This window comes from Zootermopsis nevadensis, unplaced genomic scaffold (genome assembly GCF_977971745.1).
Source record: "Zootermopsis nevadensis isolate Lab colony 2312 unplaced genomic scaffold, Znev_1.0 Znev_ptg000011l, whole genome shotgun sequence".
NCBI classification, from domain to species: domain Eukaryota; kingdom Metazoa; phylum Arthropoda; class Insecta; order Blattodea; family Termopsidae; genus Zootermopsis; species Zootermopsis nevadensis.
In genome coordinates, this window is record NW_028259143.1 from 15074411 (window position 1) to 15099414 (window position 25004).

Below are 25004 nucleotides of genomic sequence, written 5' to 3' on the forward strand. Positions count from 1 at the left end.
TGAATGCCAAGAGGAAATGCAAATGTCAGTAATCAACTGGTAAAGTGAGCAAGCATGCTGTCAACAGTGTAAGTTTTTTTCTACATCATTTGTTGGCAGTGGATTTCATCAACTGTTCCTTATGAAGGCTGATCCGTTCTGCTGCATGTTTTCTTATGTCTGTGTGATTCACTTGTGGAAATTGAACCAAATCATAGTATAGTAGTTTTTGGCCGGTGGAATTTTCAAGGGGAAGGCTAGGAGCGAGTCACTTGTCCGATGGTATAATTATTACTGAGCATTCTCATTTCCTGTACAAAAAGAAATTGCATGTATAAAGCTGACATTTTAGTGGGACATTGGGGCAAGAGGTGTGCACCGGGTATTGGTTGGGAAGCCCGAGGGGAAGAGACTGCTGGGGAGACCTAGACGTAGATAGAAGGATAATCTCAGGTGGGATGTATGGCAGATAGGAGTTGAAGGAGAATGGATTTTGTTGGCCCAGGACAGGGTCCGGTGGAGGGCATTGGTGAATTCGGTGATGAACCTTCGGGTTCTGTAAGCCATCTAGTTAGTCTAGTTGTGTAAAAATGTCTCTAACAGAAATGTTGGGACCAAGATGTATTCCTGTTTTTGTCTTCATCGCATCAGCATACTCGTGTGTTAGAGATTGATTCAAAACACACAGTCTCTGTTTCCTCCATCTTCTGTGTTTAATTTTTTCAAAATCATCATCACATTAGTCTTCACCTGACAGCAAGAGTGTAAGAAGAAATTCAGAAAGAAGTTATTTATCCTCTTTCTATGATGATATGGAAGATAGATAGAAGTAGTTATATTCAGTGGAATAGTTAAACACTTCACTTATATTTTGTAGATTTTACATAAATAATAAATTCAGATATTTTTGGCTGTTACTTTATTTTTTTATAATAAACACATATACAGCATGGTATATACATATAAAATATTAGTGCATTTAAATACATTTCAGCAAGATATAGATAGTATAAAATGGCACATTAAACATTGTATTGATAATTTCTCCAGAGATTCATCTCCACATTAGTTCCACATACCAAAATGTATATGAAGAGACAAGATTTGTTATACTTTTGACATTCAATTAGGTTCCTGACAAGTAATCACATTTCAGATGAACATAGAGAAATGTTTCAATAGTACAAATTTCTCAAATATACTGGAACACTGATCATTGATTATTGGGGCATCTGCTTTCAAGAAATGCTAAATACACCTAATAAATTTTATGCCTTATCATATCATTCGTTACTACACTTCCAGTGCTTTGTTGCAAACATGCCAAAATTGTAGTGTTTTACAGCCGTTAATCACATTTATTACAAGCAAGCTTTGAAATTGAACCACCAACATGTACCGCAACATGTTCCTCTTGAGCCATGGGTTTCTGTTACCAAGATTAGATCAGTGTAATTATCTTCCTCATATATTTCATAATTATCTGCACTGAGGAATTGCATATTTATTGCTACATGACATTCTTGCATTGTTGAGAATTTGAAATTGGTTGCTTTCACTCATATGGTAAGGTTAGTCCCAGCTCAAAAGAAATGTAGCTACTGTCTGTGATATAAATAGTGATTTATGCTGAAACAAGGAACCTCTTTACATAATTATTATATATTTTTGGAGCTTGTGAATTGATTCTAGTCCTGATGCTTCATGCCCATGGTTCTCATTCGTTGAGTTTCACTACATAATTAGTGGACAGCTCTTGATAGTGTTTTAACTTCTACTTGCTACTGTATTCCAATTTGAGCATATAATATGAACAGTAAAAATGTTTAACTTCACTTTATATGTTAGTACATTAAAGACTTCACACATTTGTCTGAATAGTTATCGTTTTAAAATAAAATGACAGAACTTTATTAAGCTTTGCATTGGCCATGAATGCACCGTGTGGAAAAAGAGAATATATGGTGATTGTCAAAAATATTAAAATGAGCCATCAAAATATCACACTGAGAATTTTATAAAAAAAATTGTTTTTAAAGCTTGTATATACAAAACACTGCGAGTGTGTGAAAAGTAACACCTATGTAGTATTTGTAAAAATCTGTACATCTGTAAGTATCAGAATGGCAGCTGCTTCTGAATATTAAAAATTGTTAATATGGGCAGTGGATTGACTGAACCCAGAGTCCCATATTTTATATTTAAAAAGGCATTTAGGAATGCTACAGTTGTGATATATTTAATTTTATATATGTACATATTATTGAAATTAGACAGTTATATTGGCAATGGAATATTTGTGCAGCATTCTGTCAGAAACTATTTACAGATGGATTAATGAGTGAGAAGATAATGGCACAGGATGATAACATGTTGCAAGTGTCAAGTTTTTAGCATCATTTACAGCTCTCAGTAACAGTCAAGTTATTTTCTCATTGACATTCTTAATTTCTGGGAGACATTCAGTGACAAGTTCATTTGATAGTTGATGACCATTGTCTTAGAAGAGGCAATATTTTAGTGTGTGATTTTCAAACTTCTCCAGTTCATTCCAGTCTCCAGATTTTTGTCTGCTCATGTTAATAATAATTTTACAAATTGTGAGTTCCTTAGCCAGTATTTTCTGTGATAAATGCTTACGTTTTGAAGTATTTGATGGTTTTGAACAAAAATTTCTGTTAAAATTTGGTAAGAAAATTTGTTGTTCAGAATAGTTTTCATTTGAGATGAATAGGCAGGATAATAAATATATTGTGTTAGTGGACTGAACAGTTTTGATTATCCAGATGTTTGGGTAAGGAAATCACTTGACTGATATAGAATTTCTGTTATGATTAAAATCTCTCAAAAGGAAATAACTAAAATATGTAAGATAAACCAAGAAGCTAAATATTGCACTTAAACATAATATTGCCATATTTCATTTCTTCGTGATAAATTCCATTTTTGGTACCATATTTATAGTCTATATAGGCCTCAGGTAGAAATTTTTAATTGTTCTATGTTCGTTATTTCTGAGTTAAATGGAGCGTTCATATTTTGGCAGTTTCTGTGTTAAAATTATTATGGTATACAATTTCTTAAGCCCTGCATGTTCCAAGAATTATACTTAGTTCTTTAAGTTATAATGTGGTATTTTGTACTAACTCTTTTCAGAACCAGACAGGCTTGTGCAAAGTATCAGGTTAAGCAAATATCTGAGTGTTAAAACATTACAGACAGAAAATAAGTAGGTACCACTTGCTTGCTCCTGTACCTTTAAAAGACCAGTTATACAACAGTTTTGAGATTCTTAATGGAATGCAGTTTGTAACATTAAGTTTGTTACTCTGGATAGACAAACAGATGTATCACCTGCAGTTAAAATAATGTGAACCATGCTTATTTGTATGGTTTTAACTAAGAATTACAACACATTTTAGAAGCATTCCCTTTGAGAGATCTTGTCAGTAATTTAGGAATATTATCTTGATTTAGTAGGATTTAAGGTTTTTATGGTGATGAGTCATCTTATTTTGATTTAATTCTATACAAATATCAAATGCTATGAGGGATGTGCAAGAACTTGAGAATAAATTAGTGTTTTCCAAAATACTATCATGTATACAGAAGTAATACAGGCTCAGATAATAGTACATACATCCTTGTACAAGTCAGAGTAGCTGTCACGAAAGTGTCTGACTTTGGACTGGACGACTGCAGTTTGATTCTCAACAGGGGCAAAGAATTGTTCTTCTAACCTTTTCACCCAGACTGACTGTGGGGCCCACCTAGCCTTATATTCAGTGGGTATGGGGGTCCTTTCCCCAGGGGTAAATCATGGCCAGGGTGTGACACTGATCACTCACTCCCATCTAGTGCCAAGATGAAGAACAAGTAGAAGCTATACCTCCTCTCCATTCAGGTGCCCCAGTAACATGTAGTGGGACAGTTCTACTTTTCTTACAGTCTTATACACATAGCATTTGCTGTTCCATGTTATATAAATTTCTTTAAAGAGTTTATCATTCCTATTTATAGTACGTCAGAATCCAAATTGAACACATTAATCACATGGCAATATCTAAATTTTATTGGAATAACTTTACAGAAAGTATTCTTCATTTTATAATGTTTGTGCCGTGCTTCAGTAGTTTTAGAAAATTATATAATTGGAGGAGAAAAGGGAACAAGAGGAATAATTGTGAATAGTTTCGAACTCTGGAAAAATCTGGAACTAGTAAAGAGAAGTCCTGATTATCTGTACGCATGACTTTTCTTTTTTATATATATATAAATTTGGACACATGTGAACTAGGCTTTTGACATCTTTCCACTCTGTGTTGTCTGCTTCAAGGGGGAGGGGTGTCTACAGAATATATGGTTGAACAATACCTATTTTCTTCAGTGGCCTTCAATCAGTATCGGTTGTGGGGCGGGAAGGTTTATTCCAGTTGTGGCAATGATGTGGGACAATTCTACAGCTGCTTGGTGTTTTCCAAACATTAATGTCTTACAGTTTATTCCACAACATTGTACTGTGCATCATTTACGTGAAAGTGATAGTTAATACTTGTGGATCCTAGGTAAAATGACTGAAAACTCTAATAAAATTTGACTGACAATAAAGTAAAATCTTGAGTTAATTGAAAAATTAGGGAACAGACAATTGGTAACAAATGAGATTACTTAATTATTAATCATTGAAAATCACTAACTGAACAGATTTAAAACTACAGTTATGGAGCTGGAAAAGTAAATTTAGGCACACAGAATAGAAATATGAATTATCATAGTTGTTTTTTTTTCAACCAACACACATTTCTTGAGTGAACTGTTACTTATAAGTAGAATGCTGATTGTAGGTGACTTCTGTCAAAATTTGTTTGCATATCTGAAAAATCAGCATTTGAACACCTACTTAAATGCACCCTAACATATATACTGTAAGTATGCAGTAATTAAATTTACTGAATTGAAATGGCGATGCAGTGCTGAAAGTTCTCTTGTTTTTCAAGGTATTAAATATCAGTGTGCTGTTTATGATCTTATCTGCTTATATCTATTAAGCTTACAGCTCCTCAGAAGGAAATGGATATTTTTCACATTTCAATGTGTTAATTATAATTGCACATCTTATTGACAAGTTAAAACATGAATATTTAATATTGTTGATGTTGCTTGTGTCTCTGTACTTGGTATTCACAACTGACTCAACACAGAAATTATTTATTCTAAATATGCACATATAATTGCTTCTGTTTTATGCATTGCATTGTGGAAATTTATATCTATGAATATCCACAGCTCTCAGAACTGTCAGAATTCACTTCCTTTTGCAGATAACTAAACTCGCCCATTTTTTTAGATTTATGTTTAATGTATATAGTATACAAAATATTTTTTACATGCGGACTAATTTTCATATACTTTAGCAGCAGATTTATGAGTTTTAACACCTTTAATGTAGATGTGCTTTTCTTTTATGTTTTGAGTGTAATCCTATTAACTAAATACCATTTCTGTTTACTTTCATATATAATGAGCATATTCTTAAATGTTGATCCCAGTATCTGAGCTGCTGTAATTTGTAGTACGTCAAGTAAAAATATAGGACACTAACATGTACAAAAATTACATTACACAATCTCACTTTTGGAATGTATTGTCCACAACAAATGTTGATAGACCTACAATTTCTCTGATTTTCTTTAGTTATTCTGAATATTGTGGTGTTTAAGTGGCATGGTTTTATCTTTTCTGCTTATACATCATATGATATATGTTGTAGGATAGAAAAATATGAATAATTTTGATATAATCAGGTACCAAATTCTTTTTTAGCAAAACAATCTTCCTACACTCATAGATACATCCATATCTGCATGCGCATGGATTTATGTATCTTCCTTAACTATTTCATAATATTTTGTGACATTATATCCAAACATTTCAAAATCGAGTCCATAAATATAATGCAATTTCTTCAGCTGCTTCTTTGACAGTTGACCATAGTATCTTCTTGTTAAATCGTTGGTGTTTTTGCCATCCCTTGCTTTATTCAGAATCATTTTAGGCCTGTCTTTGTGCTTTGATAGCTTAAGTATATTTTCAAGTCCAGCTCTTCTGATTATATATTCCTGATCACGGGTCAGAGTCTCAAGTTTTGCAATGACAGTAAAGTTAACTTGGCAAGGTGTACAGAATGAGTAATATGGAGCCCAGTGCTCATCAAATTTTGTCACTTTGTAAGATCCTGCTGTGTCTGTTATATAATTCACAAATTCAGAAAATGTAGGTCCTGTTGGAGTAGGATTTATAACATTGGGCGGTGAATTACTTTTCCGATATTTTGCAACTATTTCTCTGCCCATTTTGCGGTAGAAACGATGTGGGAGACCTTCAATCTTATTTCTGTATGCCGATAGCAGACGTTCAAATGGTTCGCGCACAATAAGGAAAGAAAGTGATTTAGGGAGTGCTTCTTGAAGTTGCTTTATGGTAGGCCTTGGGAAATTGGATCTGGCTAAAACAAGAGGATTTTTTTTGGACTGGCGTAGATACTTTTCTTTGTAGCCTCCTAGGAATGAAGAAAATAAGCAGAAATAATATGCATGTTTTGATTGGTATTTGTAATTACATAGTTGTACAAAAAGACATCTTTACACTGTAATGTGCAGTATAGAGTTCCCTTGTAATTTTATTGTCCCTTGGTTTTGATATTGTTATAAATTACAGGTGGCTGTTAAGTGGCTTTGTAAAGTACCTATTTACATTTTAACATGCACTTACAGTTATCAGCCATTCGCATGAAAGTATTGCTGTGGCTTAAAATGTTATAATTGAGGATTTGAGATTTTAATGGGGTGAGTTTGAAGATGGCTGTCTTCTGGGTTGTTGGGCCGTGTTGTCTGGTAAAAGTATACAAACGTTTCAGAGGTCTTTGCTGCCTCCATCATCAAGGCGACTTCTACCACAGTACATGGTTCATCAACCCAGAAGACAGCCGTCTTCTGTTATAATTTATATAAAAGTTTTGATTTGTTTGTATCACAAAGAAATTAGACGGTCTTGTGCATTTTTTATATGTAACAAAGCATAGAATGGATATTTTGTGAGATGTTGTTTTGGAGATTGAAAGGAAGGATAATATTAAAGTTGGTAGGAAGGGTGTGGGCTGGAATGGATTAATTTGGCTCGGGATAGGGACCACAGTGGTGGGCTCTTGTGTACACAGTTATGAAACTGTAGCTCTATAAAAGGTGAGGAGTTTCTTGAGTAGCTGACTGACTGTTAGTTTCTTGACAGGAACTCGGCTTCATGGAGCTTGTTGTGTTCATCTGTCCATTCTTCCACCCACAGATTTTCCCACTGTCTTACAATCACTGACATTCTCCATAAATTAAATTAATTGAATTTTACATTAGGAACTTAGGGTTGTCAGTTTTTCTAAGGTTAAGTAAGTTTTATGTTTATGATGTCTGTGTTGTGCATTAAGAAATTTGAAAAATTAACTAGCATATTTAAGGAATTCACTAAAGTATTTCTTAGAAATGTTGCAAAACATGTCTCAGACATATATAGTAGCTAATGCTACACACTGTGTGATTGCTTGTGATACATTTTGTATTTGATGCTTAAAATTAAAATGGAAGCCTGTAACATTTTCAAATCATTTTTATCAGTCACTTTATTTGAAAGGCTGAATTAATGTGTATGTGAGTATCATTAAATAGTCACCAAGCTGGAAATTTTTTGCACAAGATGTGGAGTTTAATACCAGCAGACTCTTGTTTTACGTCTCGCTTATTCTGCTGATGCATGTCTTGTGTAACATGATTTTTTTATATGTGTACACCAGCAGAAAATCATTTGAGATATGTGTCCATCACATACACATATTCATTTCTTAGAACAGTTGTTTACATGTGTCGCTACTACAAGATTATCTTGCTGGCATGATTTCTGAATGTTCGTCTTTCGGTAGGTCATGTTAGTAACCTGAACTGAAGTTCGATTAATTCAATTTGGAGTTTTTCAGGGGCCCCATCAGCATTAATGCCAATTGTAAGGGGGAAAAAATTATGTTCTTTTGGAATATATTTGGATGTTGCTAAACTTTTCTTAAACTCTTCAAGCAAATAAGTTATTTTGTTTGCTATTTTGCATGTTGCTTTCCAGAAACCTTTGATTTTTTAATGTCAGAAAATATATAACATTACATTTTCTTATTTCTGACATCCATAACCTTAGTATTGTATTGTGAACTTCTCACAAATGAAAAAAATGAACATTGTGGTTTTGTCTGAATTAACAGTTTCAAATTTAAATCTTTAATGAATTTGACACATACATGGCTTTTCAGGGACGCAATACTTGTGGAAAACAAGGGTCTGCTGTACTGTAAATAGTCATTGTTGCATACTGTTCTTAGTAATAATTAACTGCAGTGAGAAATGTCATATGATATGTTTTCTGGAGAGGCTGCTGTGCAGATACATCAGTTAGGGACTACTCCAAACCTTAAGAACACCTATATGATAGTTTTACTAATACATCTTTGTATTCTTGCTACTTTCAACCAACTTTTCTATTACCAGCAGTGATGATTTCCTTTCACCACTCGCTCACCAGAGCTACAACTCTTGGCAATGGAGAGCAGATGTTTGAGTTTAAACTGTCCTACGTTAGATAATAGATTTGCATTTCATGAAGAATATTGTCACCTCAGCTAGAAACTGGCCTCTCAAGTTGTACATGGACAGTGAGAGATGTAACATTTTTCACTCAAAGCAAAATAATCTGCCTTAGGACATTTTTCTGTTTGTTTAATTTTGTCGCACTTCAAGACATTTCAGTTACTTACCCAGCAGATTGAAATTATATAGCCATGTGGAACTTGCAGCTTTAAATATGTTGCACCAAATTAGACTGTGTGTAGGATCTATGAAAAATTCCCATGCATTTGGCTTTCCCTCTGTGTTCAGGCCACGAGCAACGCATACTTCCCACACTCTGTGCCGTCTCCCTTCTAGTTCTGATTCTAAGTCTTCTAAATCGTATCCATCATCTTCTGGCTCATTGTTTACCAGTTGGATTACTTTGCCAGATTTAAAGGAAATGGTTGCTTTCTGGGTTTTAGAGCCAGTATTTTGCATTGCACCATTCTGCAATATGAAACAGTATGAAATAACATTTTGTTCGTTTAAATAAGTAATTCTAAATTTCGAAGTTTGTAAGGTCTGTGTGGAGTGGAATCTCAGGTAATTACAGTGATTTCCTATTGTGGAGAGTTTTGTCATAGAGATGATTACTATTATGCACTACATCTGTTCTGTCATACAGACAGAAAGGTTAGGTCTTGGCAAAATTTTGAACATCCTACATTCTGTATGTAAAAACTATTATAGAAACAAATATAAAATTGTGTTCCCTTATACTTTTAGTGGAATTTTATTTTGTTTGGTGCATAAGCCCAAGGAAGTTTTTGTTCTAATAATATTCTCTGTTGAGCACTTTTTTATTTGAGTTGCATACATCCCTATTTGAAGAAAATAACTTTTAAATGTATGGTTAGAAATATCAAGACTGAATTTGTAAAAACTAAGATATAATGTATACAAAGATGGAATGGTAACTCCCATCAGAGCATATGCACACTTTTTCCACTGCCCCTGCTAATGTCAGAAGCACCCAGACTGTTCTTTAATAATCTTAAAACTTGCTTCATTGTACTTTTTATATTTGTTTAAATTTGTCAGTCTAATCACAAAAGTTCCTATTAAATATTAAAATATTACTATAATTAACATTTAAATATTTAAAATATATTAAATGATGATCTCTATCGAAATGTTTGATTTACATTAGATCAAGTGTTGATCTAATGTAAAATATTTTAAATATTTAAATGTTAATTATAGTAATATTTTAATATTTAATAGGAACTTTTGTGATTAGACTGACAAATTTAAACAAATATATATTTATCACAAAATGATGCAACTTTATCATCTCATTGTACTTTGTTAATTCATTTCAACATTAAATCTTTTGCCATTCAGTTATTTTTTAAGTTCAGGTAATATGAAAAGTGACAGACAGTCATATCTGGCTAGTAGTAAGCTGTTTTACCTGCAGAATACTATATTTTGCTCAAAATTTCTTAACAAGCTTGTTCGAATAGGCAGGTGCATTGTCACGTGAATTTTCCATTCACCATTTCCCTACTTTTTGATCCATTTATTCACAAAACGCTGCACCATGGAGATGTCTCGATACTTGTGTCAATAAAAATTGTTGTTAATAGTCTAATTTTCAGGAGTATATTTAATGTGTAGTCTCATAAATCAAAGAAGCAGTCAACATCACTTTGTCTTAAAACCTTGCATACTATGCAAAGTGTAAACAGTTTTGTTTGTATGCATGATTTTATATATTTTATTTAAACATCACTTTGGTTTTGCTGTACACTTGGCATCCCCTTATCAGGTATAATGAGAAAGGAGATTTTTGTTGTATTAATTGGTATTTAGTTGTGGGGCAGTAACCATAGATCAGTGTTTTATCATTTGATTTTTTAAGAATTTTTCATAAGTTTCTATAAGTTAAGTCAGAAGCCATGGACAGGTGGTTTTCTTCTGCTCCTGCGTCAGTAGCTGTGAAACAGACATACTGCATTCCAAAACCTGATTAAATTTCATGACACGAGCCTTGAGAAATTCCTACCTCTACAGACATTACATAGTTTATTTTCTGTCATTTCACACTATGAGCCGGGATAGCTCAGTCAGTATAGTGACTAGCTACGGGCTGGACGGCCGGGGTTCGATCCCCAACGGGGGCAGAGGATTTTTCCTCTAGCCTCTGCGTCCAGACCGGCTCTGGGGCCCACCCAGCCTCCTCTACAATGGGTACCGGGGTCCTTTCCCGGGGGTAAAGCCGGCCGGGGCGTGATGCTGACCACTCACCCCCATCTAGTGCCGAGGTCAAGAAAGAGAGGAGCTATACCTCCACTCACCCCAAACGCCTACATGGCGTATAGTGGGACAAACTTTACTTTACTTTACTTTTACATTTCACACTAATTCTTGTACTAGTACTACCAATTCATTATTTCTACTGGTTGAAGGAATGACTCTCGCTTTCAGTGGATATTCATCCCACTTTAAAACAATGGAACCATTCAAAATTCATGTTTGCTCTCAGCTCATCATTGCATCTCCAAATGCAATCTGTTTGTACCCTCTTGTGTATATTATTTATGTGGAATAAAACATCATCACAACATGTAGATATACAAATGTGTCACTACATGTTTTGATCTTTGTGGTTATCATCGGTGGATCTGTACATACATAAAAGTAATTACCAAGTTACTATATGCATGTTTATATGACAACCTAATAGGACATTTTATTAGCTTTGAAATGAGCTGTGTATGTTAATCAGGGCAGAAGTTCCACAATCTTGTCTAAGACAACTTTTGCCGCTGCCCCCCCCCCCCCCCAAATGAAATGACTAATTTGGATGTCTGCTGTCAAAAATCCAGGTCCATAAAGCAGTAAAATTTTGCACAGTTACTTTCTCCATCGAGTCTCGAGTCTCACAAAAAATCATTCAATTCTGAGGAGGTCAGGTTGTGACCTGTGTTGATTTGACGTGACCTCTACACGTTATTCCACAGCACGAAAACTTCAGTTAAGTCTTCTTCTTCTTCATTATTTCAGAAAACAATACTCAATTTTAAATTCCTGTACAGGAAGATTAAGGTGGAAATATTGACAGTTCAGTTTTATGGGACTAGGTTATAGCTTTCTGTTCTTAAAACTCTATAGTTTAAGAATTACTTTTGGCGATTTGCAAACAACACACAGTCTTGGAATTTACTTATGAATCATGCAAATGATTTTTGGATACTGTACATATTTTTACCTGTGTGCTAGAGTTGGTGGTATTAATATTTCTAGATCTGGCTAATTGATGATGTCTTGAGTAAGCATAGCTGCCAAGCAGGATGCAATATCCAAATCCTGCAGACAGAAATACAAATGTGTGCAGGATGCTTCGATATTTTTTGCTCGCTCGCAGTAGTAGCCGTGGCCAAAAATAATAAATGCCTCTCATATCATCCTGGAAGTAAAAAGTACACAGATGTCTCTCATTATATATGAGGGTTGTCTTATTGAGAGTTGTTACGTACATCAAAAATGTGTAAAGTGGGAAAAATATAAATCCACGTGTAGTCCCCAGATTCAGAATTGTGGGTTAAGTCAATTAAAATTTTTGCCTGTGCCCAAGGATTGAATATGGTTGCTCCTCGTTATACTGAAATAAAATTGTGGATGTGTGAAAATATGGATAATAGAAGTGTATATGAGCGTCACCTTGTTTTACAAAAAAAAAATTACCTTTTTTCAGATATTGTAGATGCGTCATATTGTGATTTATTTAAATAGTATTAAAAATATATTAAAATTAGCCGTCAATCACAATATAATATAATTAAAAGATTAAAATATCATTTTACGTTCCCTATCGAGTACTCGATTTACATGTGGAACATACACGACATGTCGGTAACCAGCCACGATCCAATACAGTACAGTACATCTCCGATCTCTCATAATACTGATACGATATTACTTCTTGGTCCATATACAAAACATTGACATCACTACGAAATACGAAATACAAACATATTAGTGACCTGTGATACTACAACGAATGAAGAAACAATATAAAGGACAAGAACATCATAAGAAAATTGAAAACTAAAAATCATTAAAAATCAGTAAAAAATCAGTAATTCAGTGAAAAGTTTTAATACATAACACCTGATGATGGCTATATATAGCCGAAACATGTCGTGTATGTTCCACATGTAAATCGAGTACTCGATAGGGAACGTAAAATGATATTTTAATCTTTTAATTATATTATATTGTGATTGACGGCTAATTTTAATATATTTTAATACCTTTTTTTCAGTTGAAGTATTGGGATGTAGTGAAATAAGTTGCTATATAACAAATTTTGTAAAGTTTAGATTCAAAGCAGCACTTTACATATTTAACCCAATCATTTTGACAATTAAAACAAGCTGTTCTGTGCAGAACTCAAAAATTCTACTTTCATAAATCAGACTTCCAATACTACAAGACTTTTTCTTTTCTTTTCTTTTCTTCTTTCTTAACATTTAGGTAATGTAAGTTATTAGTCCGTCAAGATTTGAAATGTGTAATAAATGTTTCTTGTCAGTTCTAGTGAGAAAAACAAATCTCATTTTAAGATTATACAAATTTTGTAAATAGTCTTGTAACTCAGAACAATATTTTTCCAACTGAGGTTTGAATTTATAACTTTATGCAGTTCAGAATTCAAGTACAGTGTATCGTAAGGTTACTGGCAAGATTTACGGATACTCTAAACTCTGGCCTTACGTATTCATGTTCAGAACTGAGGTTCTATATAAATTTATACACAAAAATTTCATAGCTCTGCAGCTATATGCAAAAGCAGAATTCGGAGTTAATGAATGGTTAAGCATTTTCTAAGGGGTTAACAGGACGTGTTTTCTGTTATCAGGTAACTTTTTCAAGCAGTCAGGGTGACATACATTACAAAACTTGTGGGGCCAATGTCGACTATGCAGAATTTATCAACAGGCAGCAGATGAGAACAGCTGTTGGTTATTTAACGATGCTTTCTCAGTAGCTCAGTCCGTATAGAGAGAGTATGATAGTGAATAGTGAATTGGAAGGGATGTGGAAGGAAGCGGTCATGACCTAATTTAATGTACTGTCAGTATAGCCAGTCTCTTGGTCAAGATTTGATCCCAGATATGAAGCAGGAGTGCTAACCACTCGTCCATGACGTTCGGTGCTGGTGTATAGGGAATGTTAGGATGATTAATGAATTTGAAAGGATATGGAAGGAATCAGTCATTCGAATAAAAGTTTCCTTGGATATTATCCATCGTCTAGTAAATATAAAACGTAAAACGACGTTTCGGAGATGGGACTCTATCTCCGTCTTCAGGTTCCCATCTCCGAAACGTCGTTTTACGTTTTATATTTACTAGACGATGGATAATATCCAAGGAAATTTTTATTCAATTGACTCTTCACCATCGTCAAGAAGTTTTAGATTTGAGAATCAGTCATTGTCTAATTTTAGTTGCTATCCCCATATTTACTTGGAGGGACTGAGTAGAGCCATGAAAACCTTCAGTCACTAATTCACATAATGAAATATGTCTTATTGTTTACCACAGTTCGTGGATTAGAGATATTTTATTGAATTGTGTTGTTGTTGTTGTTTTTCTTTCTTTCTTTTAGTAATTGATTCTGTTATTACAGAGGGACAATGTCCTACAAGCTTACTTAGTCTCGATATACCTTCATAATAAAATTCCTCTGTTGATGGCTGTCTTCTGGGCTGTTGCGCCGTGTAGTCTGGTAGAAGTTTAATAATGTTTCAGAGGTCCTTGTTGCCTCCATCATCAGGGCATTGAGAGCCTCTGAAACGTTTTTAAACTTCTACCAGACGACACAGTGCTAGACTCCAGAAGACAACCATCTTCAGACACTGCCATAAAAACATCAAATCTCTTCTTTGGGGTAGATCGCCATTTCTCACCTGCTGTTAAGCTAAGTCCAATCCCAGGTAATTTGGAAAGTTATAACTGCTTCTGCATTGCTGTGGTTTAGGTCAGTGCATTGTAATGTAGTGAATTTTAAAATCTAATGAAATTGTTTTCAAATGCACCATTACTTATGGTACTGGGCTCATTGCATTATTATTGCAGCCTCGTACAAACATCTATGGGAGTGAAATTTGATTTTGAGTAAATTATATTTACTCAAATATGTAACGTAATCATCAATTTTTGTTAATGTTTTCAATGATCTTGCCAGCTACCAGTTTCTAATACAAATAGTAGGTTCATTCAGTTACACAGTTCAGTTGAAGTACATATTAAAAATTGAGTGCACCAATATGCATCTGGTAGTACAGTGACCAGATAATTCACTTATACTCTCAGTTGCTTACCGTTTTAATTTGTTCAAAGAAAGTTAGAGAGAAACCTATCCTTTAATTCACATTTGCAAATAAATTTGCGTGCAGTTAAGACAATGTCCTAGATGTTTCACCTACCTGTCTCTGTTCACTCTAGTCATTTGCACCTTTTTTGTTTCTAAAATGGGACTCTCCTGCTGAGACCCCTTGAGCACTACATTACGCACAGACTGAATCTAGTACAACCCCTGCCCCTCCCCTCGCTTCCCCTACTTTCCCCTCTACTCTCACAATAGCAGACGTATTCCCCTCACTAGAAAGGGGTGTGCTTGCGTCAGTGATATTAATGGTCTCAACCTGTTCTAATTTACGTATTTTATTGAATCTGCTTGTGGCCTGAAAAGAGGTTATGGAGTTTGACATGTAATACTTCACTGTTTACAGTCAGTAAGGAAATTATTATGTGCCATTCCCTTGCCTTCTTGTTAGATTAATGTTGGTAAAATGTTCAAAATAATAAAATGCTTTGAGGAATTGCGTTGTGGTAATGATAATTTTTTTTTCAAGTTTCAGCCAAATCATTCCAATTTTTTTACAATTTTTATTAGAACAGTGAAGAATGTATGGCTGTTTTTACGTATTTCTATTGGAGTTTGGATTGGTCCATTTGTGACAGCCCCCCCCCCCCCATGTTTTATGTTGTTCACGCAGCTTTGTGTCCATGTTTTGCACTATTTTATTGTGATGGTTTCATCGTTTGAATGTACTTGTACTTCTGGCCAGTGTTTACACGCTTGCAGTTGACAAGTCTAGTGCACTAATTATGTTTATTATAACTTTTACGCCATAGAATGGGACTCGGCATTGTGTGTAGCAGGTCGAAATTAGATTTTAAATATAATCAGTAACGTAAAAACATTACGGTTGTTTAATTGCTAAGGTTAGGCTTATGCACACATGTTCTGCACAAACAACGTCATTACGTCTTGCGTGCACATAACCTTTAAATCGTCGTGTACAAAATCTTACGTAGCATTCTTCTCTGAAGGTTAATCCCATGTGTACAAGAATGATTGGGGGTCATCAGTGTGGATTTCGACGTAATATATCAATTAGTGGTCAAATATTTTGCATTTGTTAGATTCTGGTGAAAAGGGGAAGTCAGTGGGACTGTGCCTCAGTTATTTACAGACTTCAAGAAAACTGTGATTCAATTACGAGGGAACTGTACACCGTTCTTATTAAATTCGTTATGCTAATGAAAGAGGTTAACCTAATTAAAAAATTTAAATTAAGCTTGCAGTACATTCTGCTTTTTAAATATGACTCTGCTCCTTGGATTTTGTCAGTGTATGACACAAGGGTTTCGGAACTATTTACTTCCGATCAGTTCCGGTATCGATATTTGAACTTGGACAGGAAGTCCGGACGAGAGCCAGTTTCCATTGTCTGCACGTTACTCTTATCTTGTCGATGTTGTTCTAGGCTGTGACGCCATGTTGACTTGCGTGTATCCACCTACAGGTGGTCTACACGCCATTAACTACTTTTTGTTTCATTTAAACTTTGCTGACTAAACAAAATATCCGTAATTCCGTGTGACAGAGTCAGAGTAATGAAATAATATGAAATATCGATTTGTTGTATTGCCTAACAAAGTGTATGACATCACTAACAGTTGTTTGTTTTAAACGGAAGTTTGCAAAACATTAAAAATATTATCTTCCCTAAATTAGACACTCACAAGTTACACATTTTGAGAGGCTGAATTATATGAAAGAAATTAATGTATTTGGCTGTGGCTGGCTTGTATTTCCTTTCATTCGAATCACACAAACTGCTTGGAGACATTGGAACTCCATTCTTTCATTCATTAATGCACGTTTGGTCTGAGTTTGTACAAGCCTTGTTTTAACTTTCTAAAAAGCTTTCTTTAAACCCACAGGCATATAAGCGCTCCGTGCTGTGTGTGTGTCTTTCCTCTGAATTCTTGAAGTAGTTGACTGTTTTTACGAAAGTTGTGGTACAATATTTATTTTTTACCGTTTTCCTCAATTTTTTATATTGAGTTAGCCTGCTGTTTTTGTAAGAAGGTTGGTAGAACTGATTGCAGTGAGTATTAGGAATATCGCTGTAATCAGCTACATAAAAAATGTAGGATTTTGAGGTTTTCACGGCATACTAAATCGTTGTCCAACATTTACCAACCTGCTAAGGATATCTTTCTCGGCTGGGCCGAATTAGTAAGAGAAAATGCAAATGGGCGCAGTTTACTGCCCTCCAAACAACGACTTCATCTCTTCCTCACGCATCTTTTTGAAACCTCTGTGTACGCAATGGCGTTGATTTTTTGTTGTCTTGTTTGGTTTTTTTCTGTGTCTTCAAGTTGAAAAGCCCCGAGCTTTTTAAGGTTTAAAAATTGCTGTCTTCTGGGTTGTTGCGACGTGTATTCTGGTAGAAGTTTACCGACGTTTCAGAGGTCCTTGCTGTCTCCACCATCAGTGCGATCCGGTAAACTTCTACCAGACTGCACCGCGCAACATTTTCTGTTTATCTCCCATTAACATTTATTCAGGAGTTTCACTCGCCCCATCTCTTCTGTTAATGGATGAGGTCAGTGAAGGGCAGAAAATTTCACCTCCCCTTCTTATCCTCTCCCTCTTTTGCTTTAACTTTGCCCTTATTCCTCTCTCACGCGAATTAGACGGCTGTGTTGCCACACGTCACTGTACGCTGTTGCCAAATTGGAGCTTGAAAGGTCACAGCCATGTAATGTATATTGATTTCTTCTGTCAAGTGTCTGTCTTTGTCTCTTTGCTTCTCTGCATTTTTACACAGGCATGCGTGTGTCTGTCTGTCTGTATATATCAGGCCTGCCCAACCTTTTTTTGTTGTTTGGGCAACTTCGACAAAATTTGGTCAGTATGCGGGCAACATGAAGTTCAATACATAAAATATGGAATGTATAAGTGTACGTATAATTATAATATACAATAAAAATATATTGATAATGTGAAAAATTTGTAAAAAAAAATGCAATTCACAACCTAGGCTAAGGTGTGTTTATTTTTAGCACGTAGTAATGTAATGTATGTCTCCATAAATAAAAAGCAAATAACCACTGCACTGAGAAGCAGTTTTATTTTCCTCCCACAAAAACAATCAAAGTATAAAAACTTTTGTATGTTACAAGACAGACAGCCACACAAAAATTCGCCTAGAAACGTACAGGCGTACTAAAAGTTAGAGCCGGTTGGATCTGCACTGCAAACCGTGCAGTTGAAGAGGTGGGCCCCGAGCTCTTAAACACTAAAAGCCAAGGATTGTCTCCACTGTGTGTTGTGATTTTAACTTGGGTGTGAGCTGTTGCGCAATAATACCGGCAATGAAAATATCATAAATAAGCCGCAGCTGGCACCTGCACATCTGCAAGTCGTCAACTAAAAACCATCCCCGTAATAATACACTTCGGCAATCGCCGACAAAGTTATTTTAATCCCTGCAAAGAACAACCTAACCTAACAATAAGGTTTTATGAGATGAGACATACATTTACGAAACAACATTGAATGTGATAACAAAGTACAATTGATCTAGAAGAGGATAACTGATATTTAATGGACATCTGACGAAGGATTGCATTTAGAATATTACATTTGAATTTATATCGATTATACACCTGAAGATGGTTCATTGACAACCAAAACATGTCGTGAAAAATATGATGCTCTAATTGTAAATCGAACATTTCGATAGAAAGAGCATCATTTTAATATATTTTAAATATTAAATGTTAATTGTAGTAATAATATTTTAATATTTAATAAAAGATTTTATTGTGATTAGACGGTTAAAATTAAACAGTTATAAGGTTTTATGTTAGGGTCACTTGGGAATATATTTTCTTTCGTAGTTTGCCAGGAAACGGGTGGAATTGCTTTGGCGTTCTATCATGCCTTTGCCAGTGAGAGGGTTAAAAGACGTTTTCTTATTTCAAATGTGTCCGCGGGCAACAGGTTGGGCGGGCCTGATATAGAATGTATGATACTTATTTGAAAGACAAATAATTGTTAATAATTCATACACACCTAGCTTTCACAAAAGTGTCATTAATTTTAATGTCGCGTGGAGTGTATGGGCCCTGGTTAGACTACATTTGATTTCTACACACTCACAAACAGTACATGAACATCAAGACACAGATATATGCTGAGCCATTGGTTTCTGCTCCATTTTTAGCCCACTCTCTTTTCCTTTAAGAAACAAGCTTTGAAATGTAAGATATGAGGTTTTCACAGTGGTGTGTCTGAAGATTGCAGTCTTCTGGGTAGTTGCGCTGTGTAGTCTGGTCGATGTTAACCAACGTTTCAGAGGTCATACTGCCTACGTCATCAGAGTATGAAGATTTCTGTCTTCTGGGTTATTGCGCTGTGTAGTCTGGTCGATGTTTACCAACGTTTCAGAGGTCATACTGCCTCCATCATCAGGGTATGAAGATTTCTGTCTTCTGGGTTGTTGCGCTGTGTAGTCTGGTCGATGTTAACCAAAGTTTCAGAGGTCATACTGCCTCCGTCGTCAGAGTATGAAGATTTCTGTCTTCTGGGTTGTTGCTCTGTGTAGTCTGGTAGATGTTTACCAACGTTTCAGAGGTCATACTGCCTCCGTCATCAGAGTATGAAGATTGCAGTCTTCTGGGTAGTTGCGCTGTGTAGTCTGGTAGATGTTTACCAACGTTTCAGAGGTCATACTGCCTCCGTCATCAGAGTATGAAGATTTCTGTCTTCTGGGTTGTTGCGCTGTGTAGTCTGGTAGATGTTTATCAACGTTTCAGAGGTCATACTGCCTCCATCATCAGGGCGATGAGTATGAAGATTTCTGTCTTCTGGGTTGTTGCGCTGTGTAGTCTGGTCGATGTTAACCAACGTTTTAGAGGTCATACTGCCTCCGTCATCAGGGCGATGAGTATGAAGATTTCTGTCTTCTGGGTTGTTGCGCTGTGTAGTCTGGTAGATAGTGATTGGCTACAGACTGGACGAGGATTCAGAGGATTTTTCCTGTAGCCTCTGCGCCCAGACCGGCTCTGGGGCCCACCCAGCCTCCTATTCAAAGGGTACCGGGGTCCTTTCCTGGGGGTAAAGCATGACTGGGGCGTGATGCTAACCACTCACCCCCATCTAGTGCTAAGGTCAAGAATGAGTAGGAGCCATACCACCTCTCCCCCCAAGCGCCTATATGGCACATAGTGGGGCAGCTTTACTTTAATTTTACATACCATAAACTTTCTAGTATGTTTGCCAGAACTTGACGTCTGACTCTTGTGAATGCTGTCGTTGATATCAGAATTGTGTCAATGGCTGGTGATTTGCCATTCAACCAGAGTAGCCATGGTACCCAAGGTAATCTGTGGGTTCCTCACCCAGTCACTTCCACATGCAGAAATGCATGTAGGTCTTAATGTGAAGGGCGCGTTGTTATTGTCTGATTTTCATCAATGTTGACATGTTAGAACATTTTTTGCAATATGAAATTTCAGTAAAATCCATTGTGCTCCTCTTGAGCAAACTTATGGACCATAGGCTAAATATAGCCCTCAAAACCTTCATTATAAAGCCTTCACATAAACGCTTTAGGGACCTTTGGAACAGCACAGGCTTGTAGCAGAGTTAACTGGACATTGCACATTGAGGCAGCAACTACATATCATGGAATCGTCAGAAAGTGCCAAGTGCAGGAAATGTTAGCTGGGCATACATAAGAGGTCACTGGATCTGCATAGTTGGAGTCAGTAGATATTAGGAGGGACCCAGATTGATTCTCACTCTAACTAACTAGATGGCTTACCGAACCCGAAGGTTCATCACCGAATTAACCAAAGCCCTCCACCGGACCCTGTCCTGGGCCAACAAAATCCAGTCTCCTTCGACTCCTATCTCCCATAGATCCCGCCTGAGATTATCCTCCCATCTACGTCTAGGTCTCCCCAGCAGTCTCTTCCCCTCAGGCTTCAGGACCAATACCCGGTGCACACCTCTTGTCCCATCCATGCGCGCTACATTCCCTGCCCATCTCATTCTTTTTGACTTCATCACCCTGACAATATTGGGGGAGGAGTACGTGATTCTCACTCTAGTAATGCATTCTGAGCTCTTTGAAGGTGCACAGTGGAGTCAGCACTGATCTGAACTACTGGGGGGTTTTCTCCACTAGATCTATGCCAAAACCTGTACCAACCCTGAAAAACAACTGACTAGTCTGCAAGAGAATTTTGTGTTTTATTTGTTGAACTTGTATAATACTTCTTGATACTCTTTTACTTAAAACTGGTTAATTAATTTTTTCATTAATTTGTTTATTCAACCATCTAACAGCTGTTCCAAAACTCATAACCAAACAATGCAACTTTTCTGTCCATAATGCTACCAACTTTGTTAATTTGGCCTCTAGCTGTGAATTATATTTTTTTAAGCCAAATCATGGAAATCATGATAATCATTATATTGGTTGTGATGATGGTGTGAAGTTTATGTTGTTTTGGTTTGTGAATTGAAACTAAGCATATGATTTTGTTTTCCATTTCTCCATGATATCTCATTGTTTATTGTATATTTTAGTGATTTAGAAATCATAAATATTCACTAAAAATATTCCTTTTCGTGTCATTTCAGCCTCACGACGTCACTTTGAAATAGCATTTCGAATGTTTGACCTTAATGGAGATGGGGATGTGGACTCTGAGGAATTTGAGAAAGTGGCAACTTTAGTTCGACAACAGACGAGCATTGGAAGTCGTCACAGAGATCATGCCAATACTGGTAACACCTTTAAGGTTCGTTCATAATGTAAATGAAGGCTCAGTGCTGTTCAGAACGGTAATATTTTTAGTTTAAAATATGAAGACTTCCAGTTTTAAACAAATCTCTTTTATTATGCATGATGTCCAAATATTTACACCTTTTCGTGTCACACTCTGTATTGTATCCTTTGACTAGTGTTTTGGACCAAGAAAATAATGACTAGTAAACATTCTTATTTTGACAAGAAGTAGAGAAACTGTCAAGATCATTGAGGCTCATTGTTAGAGTGGGGTCCGCGGTCTGAGGCGTGGGCCTTGTGCCGCTTGGTCGCGGGGACCGTGGGTTCGAATCCCACTCAAGCCATGGATGTTTGTCCAAGTTTTTCTGTGTTGTGCTGTTCTGTGTACAGGCAGAGGCCTTGCGACGGGCCGATCCCTCATCGTAAGAGTTCTGCCGAATGTTTATAGATCGAGCCAATGAAAAGTTGGGACCCACAGTGCTCAGACATTTGAAGAACAGGTCATTCCCAGTACCCAGTCATTGTTAGAGTGCATTGTATCCTGACAATAAATATTTGGCTGTAGATGCTATTTCTGTGACTTGATGTAGGAAACATGTCAAGGGAACAAGAAAAGATAAGAATACTGAAAAACAGCAGGGATGATCAAAGTCTTCTGTAACCAATGGAAATGTACAAGAGTCAAAATAAGTTTAAAAACAGCAAAAATTAGTGTCAGATTAAAGACAGAATATTTGAACATACCAACGGTAGTAGCTCAAGAAATGTTAACTTAATGGAGAAATATATCACCAAACCTGATGGCCTGATTTTAACTCCACTTCCCACTGGTCAGGCCATGGTTCTGCCTTGACTGTCAGTTTCCTATATCTGAAACCAATTCTATGCATGTGGCTTACTCATCGCCCTGATGACGGAGGCAGTATGACCTCTGAAACGTTGGCTAACATCGACCAGACTGCACAGCGCAACAACCCAGAAGACAGAAATCTTCATACTCTGATGACGGAGGCAGTATGACCTCTGAAACGTTGGCTAACATCAACCAGACTACACAGCGCAACAATCCAGAAGACAGAAATCTTCATACTCTGATGACGGAGGCAGTATGACCTCTGAAACGTTGGTTAACATCGACCACACTACACCGCGCAACAACCCAGAAGACAGAAATCTTCATACTCTGATGACGGAGGCAGTATGACCTCTGAAACGTTGGTAAACACTGACCAACTACACGGCGCAACAACCCAGAAGACAGAAATCTTCATACTCTGATGACGGAGGCAGTATGACCTCTGAAACGTTGGTAAACATCTACCAGACTACACGGCGCAACAACCCAGAAGACAGAAATCTTCATACTCTGATGACGGAGGCAGTATGACCTCTGAAACGTTGGTAAACATCTACCAGACTACACAGCGCAACAACCCAGAAGACAGAAATCTTCATACTCTGATGACGGAGGCAGTATGACCTCTGAAACGTTGGTAAACATCGACCAGACTACACAGCGCAACAATCCAGAAGACAGAAATCTTCATACTCACCGCTGTGAAAACCTCAAATCTTACGTTGGTAAACTTCCATGAGACTACACAGCGTGAAATCCCAGAAGACAGCCATCTTTAAAAGCAAAAGAGTTTCTTGTGACATCAGTCAACTTGATCAACTGTATATTCTCCTGGAAGTTCCTTATTTTCCAAACTAAATGTCTAGAAGAATGCAGTTATAAAGCATTGAAGACAAAATGGAAATTGAGTGCTGTAGTTCTCTCTGAACATTTTTTTTAACAAATTTCATTGAGAATCTTAGTAATAATGAAAGTCTTTAATTACAGGGTGTGAACTCAGCTTTGACAACATATTTCTTCGGTCCCAATATGAATCAGAAACTCACAATTGAAAAGTTTCTTGAGTTTCAACATCAGCTCCAGAGAGAAATTCTCAGTCTTGAGGTACGTTTAAAACAGCAATTGGAACTCATTAGTAATATTTTTAGACACCAGAATCCCTTGCCAACTGCAGGTATTATGATCTGAAAAGTACCAAATTGGCACTAACAAAGCTTTATGGGAAACTGGAAGTTGTCCTTCACTTGTCAAAGACTGAGTTACATTTTCCTTCACTAAATAAAAAGGATTAAATTTTGTTGCTTGCCTTTAAGACATTAGATTAAGATGATGGCTGTGACATTGATAATATGACTATAGTGATGTGGAAGCTCCTGATTTGTAAATTGTAAATATACATTATACCAAAAACCATGGCTGGAAGAACTAAATACGAGTGGAAAAGCGTGCATACTTGAAGTTCGCTGTTGGCAAAATCATGATTGGTGAGAAATTGCTGCACATTGCTTATGTTGTTTAATGTGAAGCATTATAGAAACAGGTGATAATCAGTGAGAAAACTTTTTGTAATTCTATATTAACCATTAACCGCCACGGTGGTCTAGCGGTTAGAACGTTAGCCTTGTAATCCTGGGGTCTCGGGTTCGATTCCCGGCGGTGTCCGAATTTATAACTTGTGTTGGGCAAGGCCGTGGTCTAGGCAACACGGAGTTTTCCTCCAGGGGCTGCCCCGGTTTCTCCGTGGCATCCCAACAATTACTCCATTCACACACAGAAGAAGGCAATGGCAAACCACTTCTGGATCATCTGCCAAGAACGTATATGAACAGGTCCCAGTCCGAGAAAAGGACGGAAGGATCCTGTTCATATGGACCTGTCGTCAGACAGAACACTACAAAAAAAAATATATATTAACCATTAACTGCCTTCTGGGATAGAGTTCCCATATATCAGATATAGGCTAAATATCATTGTTAAAAATTAAATCATCGCTATATAATACTTTTCTTGCTAGTAAAGCTTATGAAGTCTGAAACTTAAGGTTACATTAATATATTTTTTGCCTTCTTAACACGTAATGGATAATAAATAAAGTGTCATTTTCCCAGAGTTTTGTGGACTTTTTGGATTTTCAACGTAGACAGATACTGCACTTCTTAAAATGTTAGGTCACACTTCACAGAACTTCAATTTCTGTTTTTATCGAAACAGGAATTCTTGTGTGCTTATTGTTCATATAGTGATTATTATGATGATCATTTTACATATATCTTGTAGATTTGAGATTAAATTAATATTATAAGGGTATTTAAGAAATTTTAATTTTTTTAATGTAATGTTTATTGTACATAAGAAA

At 36.3% G+C, this 25004-nt stretch overlaps 2 protein-coding genes across 8 annotated transcripts in view; one reads left to right on the forward strand and one right to left on the reverse strand.

The window, feature by feature from the left end:
* Positions 1-25004, forward strand: part of MICU1 (Mitochondrial calcium uptake 1) — a 61964-nt gene that overhangs the window by 28342 nt on the left and 8618 nt on the right. For all 5 annotated transcript variants that reach the window (XM_022062174.2, XM_022062173.2, XM_087346896.1 and 2 more), the window contains 2 exons: positions 21645-21805; positions 23636-23752. In XM_022062174.2, coding sequence (XP_021917866.1) covers positions 21645-21805; positions 23636-23752 — 278 coding nt within the window. The remainder of the gene's footprint in view (positions 1-21644; positions 21806-23635; positions 23753-25004) is intronic.
* Positions 882-15214, reverse strand: LOC110828950 (carbohydrate sulfotransferase 11). 3 transcript variants are annotated; one of them, XM_022062177.2, is made up of 4 exons: positions 15118-15214; positions 11893-11990; positions 8825-9125; positions 882-6538 (listed from the first exon to the last, which is right to left on the reverse strand). In XM_022062177.2, the coding sequence occupies exons 3-4, from the start codon at positions 9114-9116 to the stop codon at positions 5856-5858; spliced, it is 975 nt and encodes a 324-aa protein (XP_021917869.2). In that variant the 5' UTR covers positions 9117-9125; positions 11893-11990; positions 15118-15214; the 3' UTR covers positions 882-5855. The 3 variants fall into 3 exon arrangements, with proteins under 3 accessions (XP_021917869.2, XP_021917867.2, XP_087203035.1); XM_022062175.2 differs by having other exon boundaries at positions 11893-12090; XM_087346909.1 differs by lacking the exon at positions 15118-15214 and adding an exon at positions 15013-15031.